Genomic DNA, 12,840 nt, shown 5'->3' on the forward strand with positions numbered 1-12,840 from the left:
ACTGAAGGAAGAGCTATATGTCTGTATTAGTTTCAGTGGATTTGACCATGTTGAAATCAGGAATTTATCTGGAATATAAAAATAGTCATTCTCTCCTTTAGTAGGATGCAGTAAAAAGATTTAAGAAAAACTAACTAATAGGTTTGGGATTTTCATTTCTGCTTGCCATTCGATGAGAATAACTGAAAATAAAATATTTTCTTTGTAAATAACATGACCTTTTTCAGGTCCCTAAGGAGAAACAATAAGGTGAGTAAATTTCAATGAATTTTGGAATAATTTTCCATGGGGGAGATTTGATGACTCAACAACTTATTGAATTGTTTGTACTTTCTCAGGACAGTGGTAATCTATGACTTCCAACATATGAATTGTTTATAGCTTTATAAAATGGAGAAACATGGTTTTGTTATTTTGATCCTACTGATGGAATCTAACTGAAAAAATGCAAACATTTAATTAGTTTTAATAATCTAACACAAAAGGATGTGATCAAAGAGAGTTTCTTCCAGGTTAAAAGAACATTCATAAAATTCCAGAACGTTTTGAAAACCCACTGTTGTGTAATAAATCCTAGTTGTAATTTAAAGAAGCTTATCTAAGAATTTCCTTATCCAAAAACCCATATATTGTATAGCTTCTGATGAATTCAACTTATTCCTAAAGCTTTAGGAAACTGTGTCAAAATGCAGGAGAATATGACTCCTTTGATGAAAATAAAAATGACATATTTTAGTTCAGGAAATTCATTTATTCAGTCACATAGAAATGATACTCTCAGAAATTATTTTAATCTGGAATAAATAGAAGGAACAGGGAGATCAATTTACAATAAAGAAAAAGGAAAGAAAACAAGTGAAAAATAGAGTTTTAATAGATTCTAATTGAGTGATATGCACCAGATGCCGGGGAATGGTTTATGTGTTTAAAGGTGATAGACAGTACAAGATGGTTTGGGGAAGGTGAGGCCAGAGGTAGGGAAAACAGATTGAATGTGACTGCCAGGAGTGAGGAGATAAGGGTCTACATTTGGGTGGTTGTAAGTGGGAAAGACTCAAAATTTTGCTTAGGGAAATGCTTTCGCAAATATACAAGCTGAAGAAGGCAGAGATATTAGACAAATGTCTGCCTCAACCAATATGAAAATGAAAATAATAGAAAAAGAACTAAATGTTATAAAGAGTTAGAAGAGAACTTTTATGAGTTAAGGTCATATGAAAATTTTCCTATAAAGATAGTGAAAACAGTGTTTTAAATTTCCTCTAAAGGATTAGAGGCAGGAACTGTGGTCAGTTCTGCTGGAAAGGTAAGTCAAGGTTGCTTTGTGAATAACACTGATTAATCTCAGTTTATTTTTATATTACAGTCACTGTAAATAATGTAATTGACAAGGTTTCCCATTTTCCTCTTGTGTCAGAAAGCTTGGAACCAAAATTGTGACCCACCTTAAGTATCTGTATCGAAGAACAGAGTATCTAATTTTACCCTTTGGGGCACTAAGTCTTATTGTGCTTTGTGCTTGACACATCTTAATTTATGTTACTTCGTCATATCTGACATTCATTCTGCCTGACATTCATTTTGAAAAATACATGGTGTAAATATATCCAGACTTATTCCTGTAGCACTGCATGAATAGCTTAGAAGAAAAAGAGAAAATGCATGTAAATACAGTTAGATGATTCCAACCAGATACTGTGAAGAACATGAACTGTGCTGGCAACATTCGAGCTCTAAAAAGGGGAAATAAAGTGAAGGATGTCAGCAGGAATAAGCTTAATAATATATTTAGAGTGCAAACAGATGATCAGAGAAAATAGATGCTAATAAAGGCCAAAGTCATGTTTTATATCTATGTGCTGATGTTGACATTGACCACAGTGGAAGAGTAGGATAAGAGCAGTTTAAAAAAAAAAAAAAGTTGATAAGCTCTTTACTAATCATGATTATTTAAAGTTATATTAAGATATATAAGTAGGGCCTCCCCAGTGGTGCAGTGGTTGAGTGCTGGGCTGCAAAGCTGCCCGCAGCCTCTGCAGCGCCAGTTCGATCCCCGGCCACTGGGCAAGGGTCCCACATGGCGCGCAGACCTCTCCTGCCACCCACTGCTCCCCTCAGCAGTGTATTTCGTTGGTCGGCCTGCTCTGCTCTCCGCTCTGGCTCTGGTGAATTCTCTTACCCTCCCACGCTTCTGACTGTACCCAGTGCTTGTATAAATAAATAAATAAATCTTTAAAAAAAAAAAAAAGATATGTAAGTAGAGAGCTTTAGCCAGAATTTTGAAATGCAGAATTGAATATAGGAAGAAAGCCTGGGATAGTCTAGCAATAATTGAAGCTGTAAAAGTAAGTAAATTCCCAAAGAGAATTTTTTTTTAATATAAGAAAATTGCAAATGGTGAAATAGTGGAAGAAATACTAGGAAATGACTGAATTTATGGGAGTGGGAGGAAATAAAAAAGTGCCCAAAGAGAAATTTAAGAAGTGTCTTTATTTAGGAATTTGGGGGAAAGGGAAGTAATAAAGAAAATAGTGAAGGTTAAATCATTGATAGTTTAGAATTAGGGTCACAAAAACTACAAGTCAGAGAAGCAATGAAAGTTTAAAAATTTGAATTTCTTATTTGTGCTAGTGGTTCTTTTTGTGCAGTTTAACAACTGCAGTTTAATTTTCAGCATTCCCTCACAGTATGCATCGGTGAACCAAAAAAATTATTTTATCATAATATTCCCTTAATTTTCCACAAACCAGAGCAGAGTAAGTGCTTAGAAAATATTTGATAAGTGAAAATAAAATATTAGTAAGTGACTGTGTGAAGAATAGAGATTGTTATTGGAGCAATTGTCTGTAGGATATTTTATTGAGAGCAAATAGATATGTAAGACTTTAAAAAAAAAAAAACTAAGAGTTCCTTCTTCCACAGAAAGAAAGAAAAGATAAATTTGGGACTGAGAAGGAGAAGGAGAGAATTTTTACTAAAAGATCTTGATGTACCATTTAGTGAATATTGTCACTATTGCAAATAAGTCCATCTTTGAATTAATTAGATTAATTTTAATTAGCTAGAATTAAATTTAGATTAAAGCGAGAGATGGTTAATTAGTTGATTTAAAGAAATTCAGAATGATTTCAAACAGTTTTTTTTTTTTTTTTTTTTTTTTTTTTTACTGCTTAGATAGGGGATTTTATTTTTTTTATTTATTTTTTTTTTTATAAATTTTATTGTTATATTCCCCATACAATTGCAGCCCCCCATTCTGACCCCAATCCCTCCCCTCCCGCCCCCGCCCCCCTAAAAGTGTCTCTGGTTCATAGTTTTTTGTTGATTTTGATTTTCACTTTCTTATAGTTATTCATTTTCCTGGTCCCTTATTTAAGTTTTCTAGATTCCTGCTACGAGTGAGACCATCCGGTATTTTTCTTTTTCTTTTTGGCTTATTTCGCTGAGCATGATCCCTTCCAGCGCCATCCATGTTGCAGCAAATTGCATGTGTTTATCTTTTTTGAATGCTGAGTAATATTCCATGGTATATATGTACCACATCTTCTTGATCCAGTCATCTATTTTTGGGCATTTGGGTTGTTTCCAAAGCTTAGCTATTGTAAACAGTGCTGCTATAAACATAGGGGTGCAGGTGTTCTTTGGAATGGATGTTTCTGTGTCCTTTGGGTAAATACCTAGGAGTGGAATTGCTGGGTCATATGGAAGCTCTATGTTTAGTAGGTCCAGAAATCTCCACACAGCTTTCCACAGTGGTTGGACCAGTTTGCACTCCCACCAACAGTGCAGAAGAGTTCCTTTTTCTCCACACCCTCGCCAACATTTGTTGTTGCTAGTTTTTTTAATATGTGCCATTCTCACTGGTGTAAGATGGTATCTCATGGTAGTTTTGATTTGCATTTCCCTGATGACAAGTGATGTTGAACATTTTTTCATATGCCTGTTGGCCATTTGCATTTCCTCTTCAGAGAAGTTTCTTTTAAGCTCTTCTGCCCATTTTTTGACTGGATTATTTTCTTTGTTGTTGTTGAGTCTCATCAGCTCTTTGCAGATTTTTGTGATCAGTCCTTTATCATTAGTGTTGGGTGCAAAAATGTTCTCCCAGTTGGTGGGGTTTCTCTTTGTTTTTGTTATTGTCTCTTTTGCTGTGCAAAAGCTCTTTAATTTGATATAGTCCCAGCTGTTTATCTTTGCCTTCACTATCACTGCTTTGGGTGATGTGTCTGTAAAGATGTCTTTGATGTGCAAATCACGTAGTGTTTCGCCTATATTTCCTTCTATATATTTTATGGTTTCAGGTCTTATGTCTAGTTCTTTAATCCATTTTGAGTTGATTTTTGTGTATGGTGTGAGGTGGTGGTCAAGCTTCATTCTTTTGCATGTAGCGACCCAGTTTTCCCAGCACCATTTATTGAACAAACTTTCTTTGCTCCAATGCATAGTCTTTGCTCCTTTGTCAAAGATTAGTTGACCATAAATCTGTGGGTTTATTTCTGGATTTTCTATTCGATTCCATTGGTCTGTATGTCTGTTCTTGTTCCAATACCATGCAGTTTTGATGATTATGGCTTTGTAGTATAGTTTGAAGTCTGGGAGTGTGATGCCTCCATTCCCTTCTTTTTTTTTCAGGAGAGTTTTGGCTATTCGGGGTTTTTTGTGATTCCATATGAATTTCATCAATAATTGTTCTATTTCTTTGAAGAATGACATTGAAATTTTGATTGGAATAGCATTGAATCTGTATATTGCTTTTGGTAGGATGGCCATTTTAATAATGTTTATTCTTCCAATCCATGAGCAGGGGATGTCTCTCCATTTCTTTGTGTCTTCTTCTGTTTCTTTTAACAGTGTTTTATAGTTTTCTTTGTATAGGTCCTTTACCTCTTTTGTTAGATTTATTCCCAAATATTTGATTTTTTTTGTTTCAATAACAAAAGGGATGGTCTTTTTGATTTCTTCTTCTTCAGATTTATTGTTTGTGTATAGGAAGGCTACTGACTTTTGCGTGTTGATTTTGTATCCTGCCACTTTACTGAACTGATTGATGAGTTGAATTAGCTTTTCTGTGGAGTTTTTGGGGTTCTCTATGTATAATATCATATCGTCTGCAAATAGTGATAGTTTGACTTCTTCTTTTCCTATTTGGATTCCTTGGATGTCTTTCTCTTGTCTTATTGCCCTGGCTAGGACTTCCAGTATTATATTGAAAAGCAATGGTGAGAGTGGACATCCTTGTCTTGTTCCAGATCTTAATGGAATTGCTTTCAGCTTTTCACCATTGAGAATGATACTGGCTGTTGGCTTGTCATAGATGGCCTTTATGATGTTGAGGTATGTTCCTTGTATCCCAAGAATTTCAAGGGCTTTTATCATGAATGGGTGTTGCACTTTGTCGAAAGCTTTCTCAGCATCTATTGATATTATCATATGGTTTTTATATTTCTTTTTGTTGATGTGTTGGATAACGTTGATTGATTTTCGGATGTTAAACCATCCTTGTGCCCCTGGAATGAATCCAACTTGGTCGTGGTGAATTATCTTATGGATACATTGTTGGATTCTGATAGCTAAAATTTTATTGAGGATTTTTGCATCAGTGTTCATTAGGGAGATTGGCCTGTAGTTTTCCTTTTTTGTGTTGTCCTTGTTCGGTTTTGGTATTAGTGTAATGTTGGCTTCATAGAACGTGTTTGGTATTGTCCCTTCCTTCTCAATTTTTTGGAAGAGTTTGTGAAGGATAGGCACTAATTCGTCTCTGAATGTTTGGTAGAATTCATTTGTAAATCCATCAGGTCCTGGGCTTTTGTTTTTGGGGAGGTTTTTGATTACCATTTCAATTTCGCTAATTGTAATTGGTCTGTTTAGGTGTTCTATTTCTTCTTTATCTAGCTTTGGGTGATTGTAGAGCTGTAGGAATTTGTCCATCTCCTCTAGATTGTTAAACTTGTTTCCATATAACTGTTCATAGTAGTTACTGATTATTCTTTTGATTTCTGCTGTGTCCGTTGTGATTTCTCCTCTTTCATTGATGATCCTGTTTATTTGTGCTTTCTCCCTTTTTTCCTTTGTGAGCCTGGCTAGGGGTTTGTCTATTTTATTGATTTTTTCAAAGAACCAGCTCTTGGTTTCATTGATCTTTTGGATTGTTTTTTTAGTTTCAATTTCATTTATTTCTGCTTTGGTTTTTATTATTTCTTTTCTTCTACTGGTTTTGGGGTTTTTTTGTTGTTCTTTTTCTAGATCTTTGAGCTTCGAGATTAGGTTGTTTCTTTGCGTTCTTTCTTGTTTCTTGATGTGAGCTTCTATTGCTATATATTTTCCTCTTATTACTGATTTTGCTGCATCCCATACATTTAGGATATTGGTGTCCTCCTTGTCGTTCAATTCAAAAAATTTTTTAATTTCTTCTTTGATCTCCTCATTAGTCCAATGGTCTTCCAGTAGTGTGGTTTTTAATCTCCATGAGGTAGGAAAGTTCCTTGCCTTCTTTTTATGGTTTATTTCTAGTTTGATGCCTTCATGGTCAGAAAAGATGGTTGATATGATTTCAATCTTGGTGTATCTGTTGATGTTTGTCTTGTGCCCCAGTATGTGATCGATCCTGGAGAATGATCCGTGTGCGCTTGAGAAAAATGTGTACTCCGTTTTTTTGGGGTTTAGTGTTCTATAGATGTCTGTTAAGCCCAATTGCTCTAGGTCTTTATTTAGAGCTTTGGTTTCTTTACTTATTTTTTGTCTTGTTGATCTATCCATTGTTGATAGTGGTGTGTTGAAGTCTCCCACTACGTATGTGTTTTCTCTGATGTCTGTTTTCAGAGAGGACAACAGTTGTCTGATATATTTTGGTGCTCCTTCGTTTGGTGAGTATATGTTAATGAGTGTTATTTCTTCTTGAAGTATTGTCCCCTTGATCATAATGTAGTGACCATTGGGGTCTCTTTTTATCTTTTTGATTTTGAAATCTGTTTTATCTGATATAAGTATAGCTGTTCCTGCTTTCTTTTTTGGTCCATTTGCTTGTAGGATTGTTTTCCATCCTTTAACTTTGAGCCTATTTTTATCTTTTATAGCTAAATGTGTTTCCTGGAGACAGCAAAAGGTTGGGTTTTGTTTCTTAATCCAGGCTGCAACTCTGTGTCTTTTTATTGAAGAGTTTAGTCCATTTACATTTAGAGTTAATATTGATATGTTAACATCTGTATTTGCCATTGTGTTTGTCTTTCCTTTGATTTTATTTATTTATTCTTTTAATAACTTTTTTTTTTTTTTGGCCTTCTTTCATTGTTATTCGTCGCTCTGAGGTTCTGGCTTTAGGACTCCTTGTAGTATTTTTTGGAGTGGGGGTTTAGTTGCAATGAAATTCCGGAGTTTCTGTTTGTCTGGGAAGGTCCATATTCTTTCTTCAAAGAGGAAGGAGAGCTTTGCGGGATAGAGTATTCTTGGTTGGCATCTGTTTTCTTGGAGTCTGTTGACTATGTCCCTCCACTCTCTCCTTGCCCGTAGTGTTTCTTCGGAGAAGTCTGATGTCAGCCTGATTGGTTTTCCTTTGAATGTTATCTGTTTCTTCCCTCTTGCCAGCTTCATTATTTTTTCCTTGTCCTGGATTCTTGGGAGCTTTACTATTATGTGTCTTGCTGTATTTTTCCTTTCGTCGTGGAAGTTTGGTGTTCTTCTTGCTTCTTGTATATCAATTTTCAGCTCCTTCTTCACATTTGGGAAGTTCTCTTCAATTATCTCTTTGAATATTTTCTCTGTTCCTACATCTCTCTCCTCTCCTTCTGGTATTCCTATAACTCTTATATTTCCTTTCCTCATGGAGTCAGATAGTTCCCGAAGTCTTTCTTCGTTCTTTTTCCTTCGTACTTCTCTTTCCTTTTCTGTTTTGGTTCTTTTTATTTCTGTGTCTTCAAGATTACTTATTCGTTCTTCCATTTCATCTATTCTGCTTTCATTGCTTTTCCCAGAATTCTTTAGTTCTTCCATTAATTCTTTGATCTTCTGCATTTCTTTTACTTCCCTCTTTAGGGACTCAATTTCTTTCTTCTGACCATTGTTTTCCCTCTCTAGGGACTCAATTGCATTCTTCTGATCGTTGATTATTTTTCCCTTATCATTGTTTTCCTTTATGACTTCTGTCAGTTTTTTAATCACGGCAATTTTAAATTCTCTTTCTGGAAGGCTCAGAAATTCTTCCAAGTTATTGTCGTTGCAATCTGGGGGCTGGCTTTCTTTTTGTGGTGTGCTTTTTCTCTGGAGAGTTGCTAGGTTGCGTGTGGTTCTTCTCCTCCCTACTGTCTGTTTTCTAATTTGCCGTATGCGTTGGGACACTGTGTTGTTGGGACTGGCCGGCATCTTGGGTGGGCTTCTCTGTTCCCCTCTGGTTCTTCCAGGAGTCATCTGTCAGTTTCAAGCAGCCTTTACTGGAGAAAGGTCCCTGTTCTAAAATGCCGATGTGGGGACACACTCCCCTGTGCGCCTGGTCTGCCCCGGCGGTGGGTTCCTGCTCCCCTCTGGGCTTGGACTGCAGGCCAGAGGGGGTCTGGCGTGGGTGAACTTCCCCCGCTCACCTCTGGCTCCTGAGGAAGCCTTCTGCAGGTAGTCTTTATTGAAGAAATATCCCTGTTCTAAAATGGTGATGTGGGACACACTCCCTGCGCTTCTGGTCTCAGGCACACTCTTCTGCGTGCCTGGTCTGCCCCGGCTGTGGGTGCTCGCTCTCCCTGTGGGCTCAGACTACTTGTTCGGAAGGGGCCCGGTGTGGGCTAACTCCCCAGCTGGCCACTAGCTCCTTCAGTAGCCTGTGCTGGGGTCAAGTCGCTAGGTGGCGCCAGAGATTTCTCCTAGAGCCCTTGGGGAGCTGATTTTCCACCCCGTGGGACAGGGAGCAGAGCGGGGATGGTAGGGTACACCTCAACGGCTTTGGGGTGCTGTGTCTGCCTTGTGCCCCACCGTCGTGGGGAACCCACGCCCCTAATTTCGTGCCCCGGTCTCAGTTCCAAAGCCCTCAGTTCCAGGACGCGGGCTGTAGCCCAGATCAGTGGCGCGGGAATGGCGCCTTTTGAATCCCGCTCCCCTGCCTGGGCGCCTTGTTCCTGCTCACTCAGGGAGGGCCTCCGCCGTCTCCCCGCAAGCCTAGGTCGCAGGTGCAGGGCCCTGGGCAGCTGCAATCCGAGCGCCGCTTTCGCGCAAGCTTACCGGGCGGCTGGGGCTGTGTGCTGGTGCTGGTCTCCTCCTGGGGGGCGGGGCTCTCTCTTTAATGGCGCCTGGAGCTCACCGCCGCGGCGAATCCTGCAGGGTTCGCCTCAGCTCCCGTTCACGGGGTGTGGTGGCTGAAATAGTTCCTTTCCACTCACAGTCCCGCTTGCTGCGTCCGTTTTTCTTGTTGGACGTTTTCGTTTGTTGTTTCCCTCCTCTCTGCCGGTCGGAGAGTGCCGCCTCTGTGGGCGGGGGAGGGGAGCAGGGTTCTGCGCTTCCCTCCCTTCTCGTCCTCTTTTATGGCAACTTTCTTCTTCGGGCAGTTTGCTGGAGTCGTCCGTTTATCTTCCGTGTCCCATTTCTCACTGGGACCTGCCGCTTTTCCTCCCTATTAACTTTTTTTAATGGGAGATCTTACTCGCAGCGTCTCCTCGCCGCCATGTTGCTCCGCCTCTTCCTCAAACAGTTTTTGATTGTAAATCTATAGTGAGTCAGTAAAAGTAAATGAAAGAATTTCTTAGTAAGCGAGCCTCTGAACGCAATTTCAACACCTACAGATTTTTTTCTCCCTCATCAATAAGCAGTTTTTGGAACACGAGCAGTGTATCATACAGTTCACTTCAGCTCTGACACTATCTTGCTGTACATCGATTCAGGTTCTTCATGTTAAGAGCCCAGCTCTACAAGACCATTGCCCATTCCCCTCCGTTAGTCTCAAGTAGCCAGCCCAATTTGTGACTTCTGGCCCACTGGTTACAGATATTTCCAGCACCCCCTCTGAAGGTTTCATTCATTTGTTAGAGTGGCTCACAAAACCCAGAGAAACATTTTGTTTGCTACATTACAGGTTTATTATTAAAGAATTTTACCCATTAACTAACATGAGATGTATAGTATGGAGGTGAGGGGGGTGAGAGCTTCATACACTCCCTCCAGGTCTCCTCACTAACCCAGCAGCTCTCCAAAGGAGTCCTTTTGGGATTTTCTGGAGACTTCATTACATAGATAGGACTCATTGAAAAATTGTCAAGTCTTGACTCAAGGTCAAGACCCTCTATCCTCCCAGGAGGTTGGTTGGTGGATCTGAAAATTCCAGCCATGTAATAGATGCTCGATTCTACTAGTAACCAATCCTCATCCTTAGGAGTTTTTCAGAAGTCATCTCCTTTACATAACATTTTTTCTGGAAACTGTAATAAATTAATGGGTAAAGAGATTTAGACTGTTTCATGTTTAAAAGAAAGGATAACAATGGTAATGAAAATAAGTAATACTTATACTTCACAGTACTAACAATTTGCAAAATATTTTAACATCCAGTAATGCATTTGCAATATGTTACCACACTGAAGATATACATGCCTACTCTTAACTTTCTGGAAAAAGGTTAATGAATTTTATCTTGAAATAGAAGGTATTTTGTAACATTTTAAAATGCAAAAAGATTCATGGGTACTGAAGCAAGTGAAATAAGGAGAGATATATTTGATATAGTCTTGAAATATATCAAATAGGGGTTGAGAAAGTGAAATGAACTGTAATGAATGATATCACTTATTTTCAACTGTCTTAACATATGCGCTCTAATTTGTTTCTCAGATCCAAGGTTCATTAGTGCCCACCTCATCCCAGAGAGTGACAACCCCGAAGATGATAAAGTATACTTTTTCTTCCGTGAAAATGCAATAGATGGAGAACACACTGGAAAAGCCACTCATGCTAGAATAGGTCAGATATGCAAGGTGAGGTGAATTTAAAAAAAAAAGTCAGGAGGATATCATTGTGCAATCACTGTTATTTTTCTTTTCCACTTATGTGCAAATATATTGAGAAATATGCCCAAAAACTTGTCAGATCTCAACAACTATTCAAATGGTAAAAATGATTAAAAACCTGTATAGTTACTTATAAGTAATTCTTCATAGTCAAACTTGCAGTCAGAGGTTGTAAGGCATTTTTCCATAATTACATTAAATGATCTTAGTCTAAAATTCTAGAATAGTAACTGTTCTCATTATCCTTTAGATAAACTATTTTTTTATATTCTCAGACCTAGAGAAATTTCTAGTTTTTAAGTTTTGAATGAATATGTGTTGTTGGAATAACAAGTATTGATATGAGAGAAATGCATTAAAACTTATTTAATAAAAAGATGGTATTTTAATGCATTCATATAAACAGACAAATAATTTTGAAACTCTAAACTTTATCAGAGATACTTTATTTACTGTGTCACAAAATTATATATATTATATTGTAATATCACATATATAAAATTGAAAATTGTTCCCTAAATACTTGTGAGTTAATTAGTATAATCAGTATGAAAACATAAAGCATTATTTCCCCCTGCACTGTATAGTGTAGTACATATATGCAATATAAGCACAGCCAACTATTGCTGTGTATATTAAAGCAGCTTAAACTCAGGAAAATCACAGAGAGCTCCAACAATTGTCTTAAAATGGAATTCTTCCTTTTTATGAAAGTAGTGTGAAATTTTAAAAATCTCTTGTTTTGTTTTTTGGTAACCTCCTTTCTACCCCACTCATCTAATTATTTATCTCTAATATATTTGTTTACTTGGAAATTAAATGTTTTAACTATCTGGAAACAAACAAGTAGGTAAAGGGCTTGAAACTCTTTTCTCCACAAGTCTAGATGTTTAAAGCACCACATACAAAGGTTTAAAAAAAATCTTTATAGCATTTAAAATCATATGAACAAAATATAAATCAGTGTTATATTTTGAAGGATCATTTGTTTCTTTAAACATATAGATACAAATACTATTTTAAAATAAAAAGACTCTAATTTACCAATAAATACATACCATCATTATAGAATTTATCGCTACCATAGATTAAATTCAGTTTTATATTCTGGAAGAAGACACTTTTTTCCAAATGCTTGCTATGGAGTGAGTTAGCTTTATTCAGGCTTATGCAAACATTTTCTCATCATGCTATTTGAAAGTAGCAATTGCTTATTGTTAACCATATAAAATATTTGATGCTAGCATAGCTTTGAGATGTTTTTCATTATGGGTTATTCTTTTATTCAGACAATCACTAAGTGTTTGTTGTGTGCCAAGCACTGACTGTGAACCAGTCTATTTACTGAGTAAGATGTCAAGAAATACATACATAGGGTGAGATACCTAAACCAGAACAAAATAGAGAGCAATGACTTCATTACAGAGTGGTAACAAAATGGAAAAATAAAGTGACTTTTTAATGCTAAGGGAAATTATTATGAGTCTCCTTGAAGAAAGTTGGAGTGAGTTATTTGACCAACAATGTAATAAGAAATCATAGTTATTCGTAAACTGGTCATTTAAAATTCCTTATTTTGTAAAATTAGGAAATATATTTTGTGTCTGTCTGAAGGTACTAATATAAGAAAAATATTTGAAATTATCATTAGCATGCACAGTTCCTAAAACTGACATTCTCTCCTTTTAGAACGACTTCGGGGGACATAGAAGTCTGGTAAATAAATGGACAACATTCCTCAAAGCTCGTCTGATTTGCTCTGTGCCAGGTCCAAATGGCATTGACACTCATTTTGATGAACTACGTAAGTAGCTGAGGATGTTGTGCAGAGAATATTTGTTCAGAATTTGTGATGACCTTGAAAAATGCA

The 12,840-nt window shown here is 37.2% G+C and overlaps 1 protein-coding gene across 1 annotated transcript in view; it reads left to right on the forward strand.

The window, feature by feature from the left end:
• The window catches only part of SEMA3A (semaphorin 3A), a gene marked incomplete at its 3' end in the record, with an annotated part of 192,026 nt that overhangs the window by 139,230 nt on the left and 39,956 nt on the right, over positions 1-12,840 (forward strand). Inside the window, exons 7-8 of the mRNA XM_084230360.1 lie at positions 10,795-10,937; positions 12,660-12,774. Coding sequence (XP_084086486.1) covers positions 10,795-10,937; positions 12,660-12,774 — 258 coding nt within the window. The remainder of the gene's footprint in view (positions 1-10,794; positions 10,938-12,659; positions 12,775-12,840) is intronic.

This window comes from Talpa europaea (assembly GCF_964194135.1).
Source record: "Talpa europaea genome assembly, chromosome: 3".
Lineage (NCBI taxonomy): Eukaryota > Metazoa > Chordata > Mammalia > Eulipotyphla > Talpidae > Talpa > Talpa europaea.